We start from the raw sequence: 20,212 nt of genomic DNA, 5'->3' as shown, positions 1-20,212 counted from the left end.
AAGACAGAGATTAGAGACCAGTTCAATAGTTTATTAAATGGAGAGAAATACTGGGATCAATGGATCCCAGGGCTAGATGAGACTATCATCTCAAAGAGTCTAGCCCCGAGTATCAGGACAGCAAGCCTTTTATGGGATAACAAGAACATTGACATAATGCAGAGAGACATTGACATAATGCAGAGACCTAGGTGGGGATAGCCTCATAGATGGAGGTTACTGATATTCTAATGATATTAAGGAATGTCCATAACACCTTTATCTCAACCATTAAGAGGGGATGGTCATAACCTTAAGGCAGAATACGAAATAGGACAAATGGAGGAACTGGTCACCCCATTAAAAGTGACCTTTGTCATTACATTCCCTTCTTTTTCTCTTGGAACTATTCAAATCTTTGAATTACCTTCCTCTAGAAGGCCTTAGCACTATAATTTGAACAACCCTATGTGAAGTAAATCAAAATAAAGCTAGACCAATGCAAGGGCAAGTCTCTCCCTGATAATCCCAGAATTAATCAGCTATACACAAAGTTTCTTATTTCAAGTATTTCTGACAATCAATTGTCAGATCCTCTGCAGTTGGGGAGCATATGGACAGCTGTGGTCATTTGTGCATAACTCAGCCTCTGCTTACGGAGAGCAGCAGGCTTAAGGCAGTTGTGTTGCCCATTCAGAGGGGCAGCTGGCTCCAGGAGAGAAGGGAGAGGCTTGGAGTAGCCCCACCTGTCCCGCCCAGAGGAACTAACAGGGCTGCCACTGGAATGCAGATTTCTGAACAGATTATGCAGTTAGACCAAGGCAGGCAACCCCAAACTTTTTAGAGGCCTCGATATCACCAAGGTCCTTTTAAGTACGCTGAAATACTAATTAAGGACCTGGGGTAACAGGAATGGAGAAACAGCTCAGAGAGACTGCCAGTTCCAAGACAGGTATCCAATTTCTGGTTGTTTCTAAAAAATAATCCCCAAAACTGAGTCTGCCAGGGCAATTCCAATAGAATAAGGGATTTCCAAGTTAAAGCACAACCAGCAAATCGTAGTCTAGTAAATTTAAGCAAGGAGTAAAGGACTTCCAATTAAATCTGAACTAGTAAGATATCAGTTTTCCCAACTTCCAATTAAATCTGAACTAGTAAGGTACCAGTTTTCCCAATTTCCTATTTCTTCTCCTCCCTTTTTTTTTTTTTTTTTTTTTTGGAAAGGAATTATCAAATGACCATCCCACATACAAATCATACCCATATGCATATACATAACAGACTAAAAGTCCCAAACATAACAGCAATAGTCACACAAGTTTAACAATTTCCATTCCAAGTCTTAAACACAATACAGTAATACAGTGAAAATTTTGACAAGTCAACCACTTTCCCACTCCCTCCCCCCCCCCCCCCCCCCCATCAGTCCAAATTACATTAGGAAAAGTGGGCGATGGCTGTCATTTGCTTCTTCCAAGCTGAACAGGGATGATGCTCCGTCCGCGAGGGGGATGGATCTGTAGTGTGGCGAGCTGACAAACAAAGGGTTGATCTAGGTCCCAGAAGCAAGTCAATATATTTGCAATTTGACCAAATCTAGAAATAAAAACAAATCTAACAAAGAAAAGTTAGAACAGTCTGAGATAGAAAGACTGGTCCACAAGGACTGCTACAAGATGTGGCCTCTCATTAGTTAAAAACCTTAAAAAGAACTTGAATATCCAGAGACAATATCTGGTAACCAATAGATGACCAGACTAAATACTTATTTGCTCAAGTATTTAGGATATAGTGATTACACATAACCAGACTGGAAACAGCAAGGTACCATAACCTTATCAGTTTGCTGCTTTTAAAATGTCTGGAACAGTTTAGAGAAAGGGGGTAGAATAGAATTCCATGCGACTACCCTTCCCCCAACTTCACAAGAGTGGGGAGCGAAATCACTCCAGGCTAACTAAATGGCTCCTATAGCTGAAGTAGCAGCAGTGGGGAGGGATCTTTACAAAAGATCCCTACCCCACCCAACATTTAAAGTAGCAGAAATCAGTGGGTGGGTGGGGGAATCCCATAAAACCCACATGTCCAGCAGAGCTGGATGTAAAGCATGTAATCCATTTCTATCTCATTTCAAATAATAAAACATAGTTTCTTTCTCTCCTTCTGACCCTATGTGGCCATTATTCCCAATGGACTTCTCCTAAACCCAGCTTGGCCAGGGATGAAGCTTTCAGAAAAGTCCTTGTTACATACTTAAAATTAGTAAAACTAGAGGCACATGATCTCTTTCAGGCAAGTTAACAGAACTTCTTTAACAAGCTATTGTTCCTTTAAGATCTTATACTTAAGGATAACCAATTCATTTCCCAAATTTAGAATAATCTTTAAATTCCTAATCAAATGTTTCCACCACTGGAGTTCAGTATTGAAATAACCAATTCCCAAATTTGGTCATTGTTCTTAAATTTAACAGAGCTCTTAAGTTAGCAAAACAGACAAACAAATTACAAACAATTTCACAAAAATCACATAGAGCACAGAGCACAACTAGACTAATAACATACAAGGCATACAGAACACTGATCACACTTAGACTGTACAATTACAACATTCAGTAAGACACTAACATTAAAGCCAAACCAAATGGCGTTTTTAAAAACTTTGTAGATAGCCCCCTGAGCATGCAAAAGCCGGAGGGGCCGGCGTTACTCTAACACAGGATGACCCAAACAGGGAAACTGAGTCCCATTTTCAAATGTATATACTTCCCACTCGATGGAAGAAGTGGGAGGACCTCTCTTAGAAATGCAAAGGACGGGCCTTTGTCTCTGGAAAAGAGTTGGATAGAAAGAGTTTCCTCAAGCAAAGCATCTGCTCCAGGAAAAGAGTTTTGAGGCGGCAGAGTGTCTAGATTGGAGACAAGTAAAAACTTAGTTTTCCCAACCTTTGCAGCCTCCCTCATATCTCTTTTTAGAGATAGAGCCGCAGCAATTCCTAAAGAATTGTGCCAGAGCTCCCAAGAGCTCCAAACAACGACTGCAGTCTTGATGACTGCAGTGTCCACCACAAGATAAGGAAAGAAAAAGTATTTTACCTTGTCCAAAATTCCATCACACTCCAGTAGCGACCTCCTGCGTCCAGTAGGCCACTCATCAACCAAGCAAATGGCCCCTCCAAAAAGGGCACCCCAAGTGACATCTGCATCCGGTAATTCACTAATCAACCAAACCAACTGGTAACCCAAGAAAAGGGCACCCCAAAAGTGACAACCGTACAACCGTGCAACCCGGTGAATCTGGTTATTCATCAACCAAACCAAACAAACAAAACCACATGGTACTCCAAAAGGTACCCAGACAAACTTACTCTCCTGTGGCCGAAATGGGGTTGTTTACCATCAGGCTATTGTGGCTGGGAAACTGCTCTCTTTCCCGGAGGCTCTGGAAGGAAATCCAGGAGGGCCTGACCTCTCCAGGCCAAGAGTCCAGATTCGCAGTCACCCCGGCCCAAGGCAGAGACCCGAAAGTCTCGTCTCTCATCCTGCTCATTTTCTAATCATCTCGCTGGGGCCTCCAAATGTAATGTCAAAAGAAACTGAGCAAGACAGAGATTAGAGACCAGTTCCATAGTTTATTTAATGGAGAGAAATACTGGGACCAATGGATCCCAGGGCTAGATGAGACTATCATCTCAAAGAGTCTAGCCCTGAGTATCAGGACAGCAAGCCTTTTATGGAATAACAAGAACATTGACATAATACAGAGACATTGACATAATGCAGAGACCTAGGTGGGGATAGCCTCATAGATGGAGGTTACTGATATTCTAATGACATTAAGGAATGTCTATAACACCTTTATCTCAACCATTAAGAGGGGATGGTCATAACCTTAAGGCAGAATACGAAATAGGGCAAATGGAGGAACTGGTCACCCCATTAAAAGTGACCTTTGTCATTACAATTTGGAATATAACTGCATTTGAAAATTGATGAAGTGGAAGGCAATTATATTCTTTATATGAAAGATCTCTTGTACTTCTTGGAGACAGACTATTGGGCTGGATAAATGATTGGTTATTATTCAGCATGATATTTCATATTTTGTTATTTTTCTGCACTAAATTATTTAGTAATAAAAATGTTCAGATTTTTATTAGAGTACTTAACAGTACTCTTTCCCCAGCTGTCTTATAGTCAGTATTTATCTTTTTTTTTTTTTTTAAATATGAGGATTCAGAAGGTTGTCACTTTACTTTTTTCAATTCTCAATCCTCTGAAATAGGTGTTTTCCAGTTAATTATATGGAGTTAAAGTTGAATAGAAAAGATAATTTAACTGATTATTATCTCAAAGGTTTTAGTTCATTTTGGGAACCCAATACAATTCTAAGCTACTTGATAAGAACCAGTTCGTCTATCCTAATTTCTGTTGATACTTCTCACAATGATCAAATCTAATTAATTACATACATTAGATAATTAACCTGTGGCTATGTAAAATATGTTTTGTTAATTCTAATAGGCAGATTTGCCTGGATTGCCTTTGCAACACAATTGCATTAAATTTCTCTTATGCTATAAGATGCTCTCTGATATTACCTTTTTGATATATCTCATATTCAAAATATTGATTAACAGTGAATTATGTAGTCATTTTTTTTATCCATGATCTTATGTTATATTCTTGTTATTATGTATATTGATTGGAATGTGAACTATCTAACATTTTAAAGTCTCTATTTTTTTTGATATTAGACTACTTAAATGTACAATAATTCTTCACTTTAATGAAATGGGCTTTATATTCATTTTAAATTGAACAATAAGATGAATGTTTTACAGATTTTATTTTATAGCTACTAACAGATGTGATATACTTCCTTTTCCCTCCCTCCCCCCTTCCCTGCCCACCCTTCAGGACTGCCATTACTAGCTAGGTATGTCTTAATTCTACTCTAAATGTATTTTACTAGGATCAGATTTTAATCTTTTGGCAGTTGCTGATATATTTCCACATTAGCAAGTATTTGACATTATTGCATGGTATTTGGACATTGCATATACATATTATTAAACTCACTAAATAGTTTTTTTTTTTTTCTGATTAAATGTTGACATTTCTTTAGAAGTCTTTGAGTAATTCTGTGACAGTCTGGGCAAAAACATACAAATGAAAAACAGACTAAGGGGTATCAATAATTTTTTATTATTTTTCTAATTTAAGGAATCTCTGGATTTCACCTAGCCTTCTAGGAAACTAATTCAGAATCAGAACAGAAGTATTCTAGGACAAAGCTTTTCCAGAATGACTTGGTCCAGGAAAGCCCTGTACTTTCCTTGCTTTGAGGGGAAAAAAGACGACATTTTTGCCTTCAGCCCTAGAACTTTGAGCCTTTGGGAACTCTGGAAACTCACATAACACTTGTTACCTATCTACTTGGAGGAAATATGGAACTAGTTTACCTTCCTGACCTATACATTTCTTGAATAACCTATTAAAATAGCTTTTCCATTTCATGTCAGAGTTATAGTCTCAGAGAGATAGGCTATTATATCATTATCACCAGTACTAATAGAAAGACCATATAAAGTAAAATGTCAATACTAGATAGTTTTCAGTATTTTATCATTTAAGAGATAATGATTTCGTTGATGTTAGTACTTTCTCCATTGATATAGATTGTGCTTCCACGAAAGTTTTTTCTCATTCCAGTTTTGTTGGCCTTTCATCTTTTTTCTGCCAACTTAATATAGATGTCTCTCTAGGGCCTGTTCTTGACACTGCATTTCTTTTGCTACTCTCCTATTGACATCTTGTTTAATTTCATAATTTCAATTACTACCTAAATATAGATCTTTAGCTTTCATTTTGATTTTTGATTTCCATACCTGCATTTCTAGCTGTTCAGAGGATTCTATTTCCTGCCTAAAATTGAATATATTTTTCTACTAAACTTTTATCTTTCCGACTTTATAACTTCCCTTTACTCTGGCCTACCTTGTTCACAACCTCAGTGTCATCTTTTGGCCGTTATTCTACCTCATCTCTCATTTCATCAGTAACCAAATCCTGCAATTTCCACCTTGGAAACAAGCTTCCTGTTTTATCTTATTGGCGTCCTACCCTGGCATTGTCCTTCATTATCATTGGCTCAAACTAGTACAGTTGCTGTTTTGTAGTTCTTTCCATGTCACCTCTCTTCTACCCCTTTGATACTAAATTTCATATCAATGTCAGAATAATATTTTATCTATATAAATCTGGAAATGTTACTCCTTATAATCTTCAGTGGATCTTTTTTGCCATTGAAAGAGTTGACTGCTCTGGTACTTGAAGGCCCTCTACAACCTTTTATCCCACTGACATAGAGCTTTTTTTTAATTCATTTTCAGTAATATGTTATTTTTCTAAATACATATAAAAGACAATTTTCAATATTTATTCTACCCCCCCCCCAGATATCCTAGCATTTTTTTTAAATAATAGGTTTTTATTTTCAAAATATATGCAAAGAATTAAAACAGTTCCAAGGTAATATCTCACACCTTTCAGATTGGCTATGATGACAGGAAAGGATAATAATAAATGTTTATAATAATGTTGGAGGGGATGTGGGAAAACTGGAACACTAATATATTGTTGGTGGAATTGTAAAATGATTCAACCATTCTGGAGAGCAATCTGGAACTATGTCCAAAGAGCTATAAAACTTAGACCCAGCAGTGTCATTACTGGGTCTGTAGTCCAAAAAAATCATAAAGGAAGGAAAAGGACCTACATGTTAACAAAAATGTTTGTAGCAGCTCTTTCTGTGGTAGCAAAGAATTGGGAAAGGAGTGGATGCCCATCAATTGGGGAATGGCTGAACAAACTGTGATACATGAAGGTAAATGGAATATTACTATTCTATTTAAAATGATGAACAACCTGATTATAGAAAGGCCTGGAAAGACTTACATGAACTGATGCTGAGTGGAACAGGTAGAACCAGGAATACACTGTACACAATAACAGCAAGAATGTGTGATGATCAACTATGTATGAAAGGCTTCGTTCCAGTTGAAACTAGAGGATCAATGCCCCCAGGTCTAGATACTTATCTTGGAATTTCAAGCCATTCAATATCAGTCCCAGATCTCCACCTGAATAAAATCATTTTGAAGGCTTTTTCCCAGAGCCTGGAATTTCCTGAAGAGGATCCGCTGTCCCCAAAAGATCAATGGAGGGTGATTTGACCAAGATCTCCAATTGAATGAGGCCACATTTAACTTGGAAAAGGCTTGTCTGGGAAAGTATACTTTTCCCCAGACTTTTTGGTGTCTTAAGACCCCAAATCTCCCCCCTCCCTTTTTTTTTTTTTTTTTTAAACAGATTAAAGCGCACATAGTTTCACAGTTCACTCCCACCAGTAGAAAAACAGAAAGCCAAACAAATGGGAGTCTTAGAGTGATTTTGATTTAATAGGTGGTTTGGAGCATCTGGTATTTTGGGGATCCCTGGGGAGAGATGTTGATGAAATTAAGTTATTGCCTTTGGGCAATATAGATTAAATGACAAAAGTAAAAAGGAATCCAAGAGAAGATAATGCTTTTGAGAAAACAAGGCCAAAAAATTGATGGTTTGCTTTTTAATTGAAATAGATTTACTTTTCTTTTGTTGGGCTAAATTTACTTGCTGGTGAATAGATGTTTCTAATAGTAGAACTGTTAAATCTACAAAATTTCATAAAGTTTAATCTTAAAATGTAAAAAACAAAACAAAACAATATAATCTCATGGCAGTTGAAATGAGCTTTGTCCTTAATGATAATGGTTAAGTCTATTTTCAATTCCAAAGAGTGTTTTTTTCCCTTAGGAGAACACATTTTCAGGTGTTAATATATTCCCACAGCATCTTGTAAGATAGGCAACAATATAAAGGAATAATCCATTCATTAAATGCCTAACTATCTACAAATTGGCACTTAGTGTTAGAAATCTAAGAGGTACTTGATTCTTAATTGTTTAGCTTTGCATTTAGTTAGGTCTCCTAACTTCAAATCCTGTTTTAATACCTGGGTAACTTAGAGGTAGTGTACTATGGTTTCTTGGGTCTTGGCTTTTTCTTTCATAAAACTAAAGGTATGTTTTAGTGATTGTCCAAGATCCCTTTCAGCTTTAAATCTGTGATAGCTCTTTCAAGAGCTATGTTGTCATTGTGTTGAGAGGAAAACAAAGAAAGCATAAGGTATAGTTACTGTGATATAGAAAGACTAATAATACTATAATGCTTTTGATATATGTTATTTAATTTGTTTCTATTAGATTTCTGACCCTTTTTGAGGCTATGATTTTTTTGAACTTTGATTTGTGAACATGTCTTCTTATTCCTAACCTATCTCCAGTGGATTGTGACATTCATCTATTTTTTTCAAAATTGACTGGTTTAATTTTCAAGAATTTTATAACATTTCCTTGAAAAAAATGGATGTTACTCTGATGGTGAGATGAAAAAACAAAATTTGAATCATTTGTCTGTTCACTTCAAGAAACATTAAAGCTTTAGTGTGTGCAGAGTGCATTTTAGGGGGAAATGACAGTATTTTGATAAGTCATAGTTCCTATTCTCAACAACAAATAAGATTGTGACATATGTACTGAAATATACAAATAAATCTTTTTTCTTATTGATGTGATTGCCCCCACTTATGCAAATTTCAACTCATTCCTCACAGCAGTTTATATTCTTGCCATTATTTTTAGTTATTAAAAGCATTGTTCCATTTCTTAATTGCAAACCCAAAGTCTTTTGGCATGTTCAATCTTTTAAGAGATTACAAATGTTGTTTAGAAGACCACATTGGGGACTGTTTGAGAAGAACATCCAGAAATCCTTGTTGGAATCCTTACAAACTGTTGTCATTAGAATTGATAGAGACAATAATTATCTAATTTAGCATGGTTCAGTATGATTGATCTGATCTTACAAGATGTTATGGAACAGAACTTGAAACAAGGTACTAAGTGGAACTGATAGAAACAATGCTTGTGTTCACACCTTTAGAGAGCTCATATAAACAAGAAGCTCTCAGGGCCAAAGGGCACTCTGGGACAGACACAGAAGCACTCTGGGAGAGCCAGAAGCCCTCTCTCTCCGAGGCAAGACAGATTCATTCCAACTTTAACCTTGGTGCTGGCTGGAGATATTTGGAAGAAGAGAAGAAGCTGAAGCTGACAGAGCACTTTCTGAGGTGGAGTCAGATTCATTTCATCTTAACCTTTGTGCTGGCTGGAGGCTGAAGAAAGCAAAGTCAGAAGCAAAGGACAAAGCTGCAAGAGCTCTTAGAACCAAGGAGAGAGAAAGGCCTCTAAGAAAGCTAACTGGGCTTTGAAAGAAATATGAACTAAACGTTTGGATTTTATCAGTTGGCTGTATTTGAGGTGATTATTACTTTTAACTGAAACTAAGGCTGCCTCCAGAAAACCTCCCCAAGAAACCTGCTCTCAGAAAAGAATTATATTATACAAAATAAGAGAACACCACAAATCCTCATTATCTATCCAAAGTTTTTTTTACTTTAAGTCTGTACTGGATCTCTTATAATTATAGTGTTGGTGAATACTTTGTCTCTGTTCCCTTCCCTTCTATTCCCTTTCCCTCCCTTTCCCTTTCCCCTTCCCTCCCCTGTAATGGGCTGAGGCTTGAGTTGATGTACTGAGGTCCCAAGCACGTGAGGCTAAATAGTAATTGGACTACACTCTATTATATACATGATTGGATAAAGAATGACCCCCCCGCCCACTCTCTGTGCAAGTCCTGTTGTGTTCTATAGGAAATGAAGATTTTGGTGGGTGGAGGCAGAGAGACAGGAAGAGAAGCTGGGAGAGATTGGCCTGGGTTCCATGCTTGTAGCTGCTGGTCGAGTGGCTGCTGGTCTAGCTAGCTTCTTGACTCAGCCGCACATATTGCTATCGCTGATTCCCTTCCACCTCCGATCTTTCTTCACTGAGAATAAAGATTGACGATTTTCCCCTAACCTGAATTCCTGACTCCGGCTGAAAATACCCTGTCTTCACACTCCCCCTTCCCCTTCCCATGTTTTTTTTATTGTTTCATACTTAAATACACTCTAAATGATATTTTAGAAATTATGTAAAACATTTCCATATTAATAATTTTGTACAATAAAACTCAAGAAAAAATTAAAAGAAGTGAAAAATACCATGTTTCAGTTTGTATTCAAATAACATCAGTTCTTTCTCTAGAAGTGGGCAGTCCTTTGGGACTGATTTGGTATCATTGTATTGCTGAGAATTGCTAAGTCAGTCACAGTTCTTCATCAAACAATATGGCTATCTGTACAACATTCTGGTTCTGTTCACTTCAGTATGCGTCAGTTCATGGAAGTCTTTCAGGTTTTTTTGAAATCATCCTGCTTGTTATTTCTTTCCTCTTTTTTTATGTAAATATTTTTGTACGTTTAAATCCCTTCTCCCCCTCTCCCCCCCTTTAAAAAAATCTCTTTGGGATACAAACCTAACAGTAGTATTATTGAAATCAAAGGATATGCACAATTTTATAGCCATTTGGTAATAGTTCCAAGTTGCTCTCCAGAATGGTTAAATGAGTTTGTAACTTTACCAGTTATGCATTAATGTCTTAGTTTTCCCACATCCTCTCCAAATACATTATTTCCTTTTTTCTTTTTCTGTTTTTTTTTTTTTTTTTTTTTTTGATCATATTAGCCAATATAATAGGTGTGTGGTAGTACCTCAGAGTTTTACTTTGCATTTCTCTAATCAGTAGTGATTTAGAACATTTTTTCAATATCACTGCACATTCCTTTGGTTTCTTTGTCTGACTACATGTTCATAACTTTTGGCCATTTATCAATTAGGGAATAACTTGTTTTCTTTAAATGACTCTTCTCCTCCTTCCCCCCTTACTGTATGCAGAATCTCTTTATCTTCTACCATCCTTTGAAAAAATTCTTACCAATGAGTTTATATTCTGAAAAAGTATTGTTCTTGACTGATACATCTCTGCTTGGCAAATTAGGTGAATCATTTGCTCAATAGAGCAAATACAGGTTATAGGTTTTTTTGGTCTCCCAGTTGTGGCAGTTATTTTACATGTTAAACTTTTGTATGAAATGATTATAATTGGTGTTTAGCATTCTCTTCTATTTTTATACATCAGTGACCTGTTTAAATAGGTCAGATTTAAAGTTTGAATTGAATACATTTTTTCTCATTTTTATTCTAGGTTTGTATTATTAGCAATTTGATGGTCTGACTTCACAGGGACAATTAAGGAATGATTGTTCATCAATAACAAGTCATTTCCTATCTGTTCATTTAATTTAAGTTTTTAGTGGTTTAATTTGGTGCCCATTGTATCTTGTACCTTCTAATTCTTTTTTTGAAGAAAGTATTCATGGCATATAGGTGTGAAGTTGCTGGACTGTTTGTCAATTATTGGTAACTTGTTTATAACTGAATTGTATTTTCTAAAGTGTTTTTTTTTTTTTTTTTTCTGTAGTCAGTTACACTTTGAATTGAAGTAATGAGCATCAATCAAATTATCATGATTTTATTTGGAAGATCTGGTGGTTAGTTTCTCCATAATTTAGCTAGGTAGGGCCAAAGAAAACCAATATGATCTTTTGCTACTACAATATTTGAGGCATTTCCAGCATGGTAGATAGAACTCACTGTGTTTACACACTGCTGGATATGCAGGAGCCCAAGCTTACCTCTGTGTCATGTTGAAGTACTTGTACATATATGGATAACTTTAATGCAACCCTCCCAAAAACAAACAAACAAACAAACAAACTCCCAACATGCTTTATAAATTAGACTTGTTTAAATAAAGGTCTTTTAACTTCAGGGAGAAAAAGTTCATTATGAATTAGGGGATAATAGCTAGGCAGCATTTTTGTGGGGAGATTTAGAGAAAGGTTTATAGGGCAAGTTGTTTTGAGTTGGCTTTAAAGGACAAGTAGGAATTCATTAGGTGAAAGCAAGAAGAACATTTGAGGCATAGGGAACAGTATAAGCAAAATAATATTGTCAGGAAAATCCAGGCTATATTTGGGTAGACTGTAATTATATTTAGCTCAAGTTGAGACTGTGTTGTAGGGAATAATAATTAGCTAGTATGTAGTGATGGATAGCTTGATTGTCAGGCAGAAGAGTTTTGAATATCATCATTCAGTAGTAAAGGAAGCCAATATAGATTTTTGAGAAGAGAATTCATGGATAAAGATTAGTTTGGCAGTATAGGAAGAATCACAATGGGAGATATTGATTACAGAAAAGAAAATTAGTTAGGTAGCTGGAGTTGTTCATGTGGGTGCTAATGTAAGACTACTGTGTAATGGTGATAGTGGGAATAAAAACAGGGGGATGGATGGAAGAGATTACAACAGTGGTCCTTTTTTTTTTTTCCAACTTGGCCTATGTGAAATATGGTTTTAATTTTCAAAAATAGGGTATTTTATAAAGAATTTATTTTAAATTTTGGTTTTATATAAGTAGAAATTGTTCTAAAAATGAAATTCAAAGACTTCACTATTATAATTTTATATTCATATTAGATAAGAATTCTGAACTTTTAGTAAAGGAATAGTTTTTAATAGACTCAAACATAAATTTTGATTAAAAAGTGATAGCTGTTCCAACTAAAAATGAGAATATTGTAATATACATATATTTTCTCTTTTTATAAGAAGGTGGGATGAAGAAACATTTAGTAGTGTCAGTGAAAAAATATTGCTTGCATATAAATGTTAACTATTCCCCTTATGCTTCTGAAATTTTCCTTCTCTTAAACGTATCTCCACCCTCCAAAATTGCCATTGTTAGATCCTAATCATAAACTATGTAGAGGAACTTTAAAAATGACAAAATTTTCCAGAAATGGCTAAAATGGATTTTTTAAACCTCTTTTTAAAATTATTACAGCTTTTTATTTACAAGATACATGCATGGGTAATTTTTCAGCATTGACCCTTGCAAAACCTTCTGTTCCAACTTTTCCCCACCATTCCCTCATCCTCTCCCCCAGATGACAGGTAGACTAATACATATTAAATACAATATATGTATACATATCCATATAGTTATTTTGCTGCACAAGAAAAATCGGACTTAGAAATAAGGTAAAATTAACCTGAGAAGGAAATCAAAAATGCAAGTGGGCAAAATCAGGGATTGGAAATGCTATGTTGTGGTTCACGTTCATTTCCCAGAGTTCTTTCGCTGGGTGTAGCTGGTTCTCTTCATTATAAAATGGATTTCTAGAGGAAAATTTATGGATTCTTTAGGCATGAGTAACTTGAACTGGTGAGAACTATTAAGTTAAATCCTTCTAAATATTTGCAATCCAATTATAACAGTTCTTCATTTATAGTCACTTATCCTGTAGCCTTGTCTTTTGAGAACTTAAGCCGGAATTAATTCATTCAATCCATTTGTCTATCCATCCATCCATCCATTCATCCATTCATTTATATTAATTTTATAAAGACTTTTTTCAGTAGTAGTTCTCGTTTGACATGTACATACACACACACACACACACACACAGAATTTTTTAATCTGATTTTTAAATAATTGTTTGGTAAACACTTTAAATGTGTATACTCTTGTTCAAGAAAATTTACTTATATGGGACCATCTGTACCCTTCAGATGCACTGGATGATTGAAGTATTGTTTTCTACTTGAAGCTCTTCTCTATTTAGGGGAAAGTTTATTTTTAGGAGAATAATCTAGAAATTATTTAGAAGGCTTAGAAAGTACAGATATCTGCTGTCTTAAACCAGTTAAGAAATTAAAAAATAGCTAGAAAGCAGGGGTTCAGATGTTGGTTTCCTTTAGGCTTTTATTCTGTGATAGCACTTTAGAATTTGTAAGAGAACTCTGTTTTTGAAATTAGAATGGAATTGTAATTTGGAATAGAAATTGAAATATGGAATGGAATTGTTTTTCTTTGGTGTTAGGAACTCCCAGAGAGAGAAATCAGTCTCTACCAAAGCTTAGGGTCCTTTATTGTTACTTGAATCATTAAGAGATTAGGTATTTTGCTTAGGATCACCCAGCCAGTATATGCATGAACTGAGATTTGCACCAGGTTTTGCTTGCTCTCTACTATGCTATGCTGCCAATAACAATTGTTATTATAGAACCAAATTGATATAGCCAATTAGAAACTGCTGAAAAGTTTTAAAAATTCTTTTTTTTTAGAACTATGTAAATATAAACACATAAATATTAATTAAAATTATTAACAAAGAAAGTCTTTTAGATCCATATGGTTTTCTTTTAACAATGTAGTTACTCAGAATGGCTATTATAATTACCTTGCAAAATTTCAGAATTTATGATTGTCATAATTATCAATTATTGGATAAAGATATTAATGAAATATTTAGGATGGCTTGTAAATAAATGTACAAGTAATTTTTACAATATAAAAAATATATATTTTTTTCCTTTTATGTTTCAATAGGGCTTCATATGCCCCCAGTGTATGAAATCTCATGGATCTGCTGAAGAGCTTTTCAAGCATTATCAGGCAGTTCATGACTCTGGTAGTGAATCAAGTCATGGAGGAGAGTCTCTAAAACGGTAAAGTGGAATATATTTGTAGGCCAATATCTGATGATGTTTCTGATTCTATAAGCAGGTTGAAAACCAATTTTGTGTATGCCTATAGAAAGTTCTATGTAGATGTCTGCCTTCCTGCTGTCCTTTTCTTCTGATGGCTACTGGTATGGGCTGGCTGGCGACTATGCTGATTATTATATTTTTCTGAAATCACAGCTGGAAAAAAAAATTTTTTTTGTATGTATATTTTTTCTTCTATATTCAGAGGGTCAATCCATTTAATTGAACTTTTAAAACTCAGTTACATAAACTAAATGGTAGCAAATATACATAGCCATTTGAGGATTTTAAAATGAGACAAAATCAATTATAAATGAAGGATTAACCCCATAAATTTACCTGTTTACTACTGCTTGTGAAAACTTTTTATATTTTTTCCCTATTGAGTCTAGTCTTGGGTTCACATTGGGTTTTTTATAATAACATATTATTTATAGCACTCCTTACTTATTTGAGAGTAGATGTGCTTCTTATGGTGATTTTCACTAGAAAGTTGGTCTACGAAGTGATTTTTTTTTTTTAAATTCTAGCAATGCAACTGAGGTATGAATAGATTATAAACTGTTTTAGGAATAATACTGTAATTTATGAAACTATGAGTCTTTTGAAATATTAAAGTGTAGAGAGGTTAAATATTTTCCAAAAAATTTAAAAAATATTTTAGCTAAATATTTAAAAAATCAATTATGTGGTAGTATACAAAGGAAAACATAAAAATAATTTCTGTGATAAGCAGATATCAAAATATAAGCAAATACCATGATGTTGTTAGCTTAATTTGGTTTTTTTAGTTCATGTGTTACATGAATTCCTATGTCTATTTCAAGACTAACACAAAAATAAACTTTATCCACCTAAAAGTGTTGAATCTAGAGTCCACGTATTCTAATTTGTAATGAAGTCTTAATACAATTTCTGATGACACCTTTCATTTTCACAAAAGAGTTCATTTATAAAGCTTAGATTACTCTGAATTACTCTAAATTAATTTAGTGTTTTGGATACTATTTGAACTTTAAGTTTTGCATGTAATTTGTGGCTCATTTCAGATCATTGCTGATAATTAGATGTGATGCTTGGATCTTTGCCTAGTAGACTTGTTCTCCATATGAAATTGTATATGTATATGTATTTTTTAATTTTTGGAAGCTCAGTAAATCTTAATAAAGTTGTTTCACATTATTTCTTCATATGACAAGTAAGAGGAATGGTTGTTCTTACATAAATTTATGTGATTTTATGTTTTTTTTTTAATATCTTTAAAAAATTTTGGAGTAATTTTATGTTCTCATTTGGTGTTTTCCCAGTGAAAAGTTACATAAAAAAAGTCAGTATTAAAAAAGACATATGTGTGTTCATATTTCACTCTTGAATCTGAGTTCATTTAATAAAAAATTGATTCAGTTGTTTTCCAACATATAAACAATCCTCACTTAAAAAATAGCTGTTAGGCAAGGACTTATGTCCCTTTTTGTATTTATATAATTTCTCTGCCTAGCATTGTTGCAGCTAATTATTTTCTTCTCCTTCTCCTGTCCTGTTGGCAAAGTTATTCATTCTTATTTCCACAATTAATCTTACTCTACTATTCTTAGCTCTTTACCATGCTATCCTGCTGTCTCTCAGTTTTCACGAGTGCTGCCAGTGTGGCTTTTGTCTTACAGTTAGTATATTGCCCAACAGTCCAGATCAAAAATTCAGATACATTTTTCAAGAAAAATATTGTTTCAACTAGCAAATAAGTTTTATAGCAATATTGGTACTATAGTTTAACTGTGTGGTGTATTAAGTAAGTATATACATGCAAACCTGAGAACCAATTTCTTATAGCAGCATTTGAGAAAATGTGTTTTGAATGCCAACCAACCAACCAACTTAAGCAGTTTCTCTCTCTCCTTTTTATCAGTTGGAGACTTGTTTGTATATAGAATTTCATACTAGACTATTTTTAGGTAGGGAGAATTGATGTGTTAATGTTTAATGATTTGGCAGACATTTTCTTTTTTCTTTTTTTTTATTTCATAGCTTTTTATTTACAAGATATATGCATGGGTAATTTTACAGCATTGACAGTTGCAAAAAACCTTTTGTTTCAACTTTTCCCCTCCTTCTCCCCACACTCTCCACCAGATGGCAGGTTGACCAATACATGTTAAATGTGTTAAAGTATAAGTTAAGTACAATATATGTATTCGTATCCATACAGTTATTTTGCTGTACAAAAAGAATTGGACTTTGAAATAGTGTACAATTAGCCTGTGAAGGAAATCAAAAATGCAGGCGGATAAAAATAGAGGGATTGGGAATTCTATGTAGTAGTTCATAGATATCTCCCAGAATTCTTTCGCTGGGTGTAACTTATTCAGTTCATTACTGCTCTATTGGAACTGATTTGATTCATCTCATTGTTGAAGAGGGCCACGTCCATCAGAATTGATCATCATATAGTATTGTCATTGAAGTTTATAATGATCTCCTGGTCCTACTTATTTCACTCAGCATCAGTTTATGTAACAGACATTTTCTTAATAGATAAGATTGACTATTATTTGTTTGAATATACTAATGCAAGTATTGCTTATTTTTCCCTTTTGTTTCCATATATGTTCAGAGAAGATGTGATACTACTCCGACAAGAGGTCCAAGACCTACAGGCTTCACTGAAGGTTGGAAAGAAAATGTTTTGTATTTACTTATTTTTAGTGTTTTAGATAAACAATGTTCAAGGCTTGTGAGCTAAAAAAGACTCCTTTTCTTATTAGGAAGAAAAATGGTACTCAGAAGAGTTGAAGAAAGAATTAGAAAAATTACAAGGGCAGCGGCAGCAAGTAATTGCTTTAAAATACTTGAAGCATGTTTATGTGAAGCTTAGTTTTACATTTTAAGGTTTTATTGAACCTTATTACTTTTTTTTGTAAGGCAGATGACCTGATACAATGACTTGAAAATTTGCTTCATTCTGGGTAATATCAAGTGTACTATTTCCTTTTAATTCAAATGAATGGTATATGGAGTGTTTTTAAAAATCTTAACTTGGTTATTTTAATTTAAACCCAAATGAGTAAAGAAATGTAGATCCAAGAACAGTGGATTTAATGGGATACATAAAAATGATACTTTTCACCTTGTAAGGATAGTATATATCCTATGTATTTAGAAAATTAGATTAGAATTGGTTCTATTAGCCAGTTCCCCATAATTGGAAGCCTTAATTGTCCAAGAATTGATTGCCCAATTTGAATATTATTAGGCTGTTTTCTTCTGTGTATGATGTTTGTGTTGTGTCTGTTATGTTGAGAGTTAGCTTTTCTAATTGGAAAGGTTTTTTCATTTATTCATGCTCTTTGTTTATGTTATTCATGGCTAATCATTTTCTGTATCATACTTTGTATCTCAAAGCGAATAGAGAAATACTGACTTCTAGATTTAAAGAAAATATTGCTTTTTAATCTCATGTTGAAAATAATTCTTAAAGAGGTAAGAAGCAATTGTAGCATAGAAAATTTGTTTTTTGAAAATTAGGAAATAAAATTGTTTAGAAAAACTGGCATGATTCTTAGTAGCTAGTATCATTTAGTTCCATTGTACTAGATGTAAAAATTTTTTTAAATGGATACTTTCTTAATCTGAAAATAATTTTCAAGTACATGTTTTAAATCGTAATATTTTACTGGGTTTTTTTTTTTGAGAAAACCCATTAACTTTATTGTTTTTTGAAAGCATTATAGAATGCTAAAGTTATTTTAAGTTTACCTATGAAGCTGTTTGCCATAATGTTGTAGTAGTTGATTTTTCCATGGCATTTTATATTTTTAATGTGCTTTACATTCTCATAATAATTCGTAAGATAGGTGTTGAAAATATCGTAACCATTTTGTACGTGAGAATGTGGAAGAATGTAAGTTTTTGAGGGCAAGGACTCTCATTTATGCTTTGTATTTCCAGCACCTATCCTAATGCTAGGCATAGGCTGGATACTTAATAAATTTTTGGTGATTGAGAAAGCTGGAGCCAGAGATTAACTGCTTTTTGGTCAGTGATACACCTAGCAAGTAGCAGAATGAGGACTCAAATGCAAGTTTTCCAACCTCAAGTCCAGGACGCCTTCTCTTATGCCAGGCTCTATTTAGATAGTATCCATAGTAGAGTCATGCACATACACAGTGGCCTATGATAGAGTCTATATTATAGATTCTGTTAGGTCAATTAAGAAGATGCTGGAGAAAAATTTTGTCCTTTAATTCAGAATTATAAACAATTAATCATCAAGCCTGTTTTTGCATACTATGCGCCTGGCAATATGTTAAGACTGGGAATAGAGAAAAAGTCAAAACATTCCCTACCTTTAAAAAGCTTACATTCCAATGGAGAAGACAGCATATAGATAAATAAATTGGTGCTTACAAGATATACATGACATAGCTTCAAGATAAATTTAGAGGGGAGACACTAACATTGGAGATTCCAGGAAAGTTTTCTTGCAAGAGGTGAGAGACTTAGGCTGAGTCTTAAAGAAAGCCAGATGTTCTTAAAGATGGATGTTATGAGGGAGAGCTTTTTCCAGGACTGGGGGACAGCCCATATACAAAAGGAGATGAGCCATCACATATAAGGAACAGCAAGTGAGAGGTATGGTTGAAGCAGAATTTGTAAGAAATTTGAAAGAAAAAAAAATGTTTGAAGATTAGAAAGAGAGGAAGGGACCAAGTTATGAAGAGCTTTAAATATCAAACTGAGCACTTTATATTTGATCTTAATTAGGAAGTCATTTGAGTTTTTTTCAGGAGAATGGTGGTATAACATAGACCTATGTTTTAAGACAATTGCTGGCTGCCATATGGAGAGTATATTGGAGTAAGAAGAGACTTGATGCTGAGAGCTAGGGTTGTGTTATGTAAATGGGAGAGAAGAGACATATGAGAATTACAAAGAATAAAACTGTAAGATTTGTTAGCTGATTGGAAATGTATGAGTGAGAGTCTGAGGATCACACCAGTTTTTTAAACTTGAATGACTCAAATGATAGTAACTTCAATAGGAATAGGGAAATTTGGAAGAGAGAAGGTTTTGGTGGGGAAGATAATGAGTTCTGTTTAGATGTGTTGAGTTTGAGTTGCATAAGCGGTTGGAGTTGTCCAATAGATAGTTGGTGATGTGAGACTGCTGATAAGGAGAGAGACTTTGACTGGATAAGTACATTTAGGAATCTTATTTAAGGATAAAAATTATACCCATGGAAGCTAATCAGGGGTCTGATAGAAAAAATTGAGCCTTGGGGAATTATCATGGTTAGTGTGCAGGACAGAAATCAAGAGGCATCAGAGGAGGAGATTGAATACCCTTTAATAGTTTGAGATTTTTAGAATATTTTCCTCATAATATTTCTGCGAGGTTCATAATATGTTACTGCCAGATTTTTATAGATGAAGAAAATGAATTCACAAGGGCTTAAATGAAGGCTTCAGAGTTAGGATTGGTACCCAGATGATAGTCTGCTAAATTATGTCAGTTAGCTGAAAAATGCTTCCCAGAATCCTTACTTTCAACCAGAACTGAGACACTATCTGTCATATCATAGA

At 34.4% G+C, this 20,212-nt stretch overlaps 1 protein-coding gene across 2 annotated transcripts in view; it reads left to right on the top strand.

Annotated features, from left to right (window-relative positions):
• EEA1 (early endosome antigen 1) overlaps window positions 1–20,212 on the top strand; it is a 126,348-nt gene that overhangs the window by 30,084 nt on the left and 76,052 nt on the right. For both annotated transcript variants that reach the window (XM_031938415.1, XM_031938414.1), the window contains exons 3-5: window positions 14,476–14,594; window positions 17,245–17,299; window positions 17,396–17,461. In XM_031938415.1, the coding sequence (XP_031794275.1) occupies window positions 14,476–14,594; window positions 17,245–17,299; window positions 17,396–17,461 (240 nt within the window). The remainder of the gene's footprint in view (window positions 1–14,475; window positions 14,595–17,244; window positions 17,300–17,395; window positions 17,462–20,212) is intronic.

Source organism: Sarcophilus harrisii, chromosome 5 (genome assembly GCF_902635505.1).
Source record: "Sarcophilus harrisii chromosome 5, mSarHar1.11, whole genome shotgun sequence".
Classification (NCBI taxonomy): domain Eukaryota; kingdom Metazoa; phylum Chordata; class Mammalia; order Dasyuromorphia; family Dasyuridae; genus Sarcophilus; species Sarcophilus harrisii.
The sequence above is the reverse complement of the archived record's forward strand: the minus strand, read 5'-3'. Positions and strand labels throughout refer to the sequence as shown.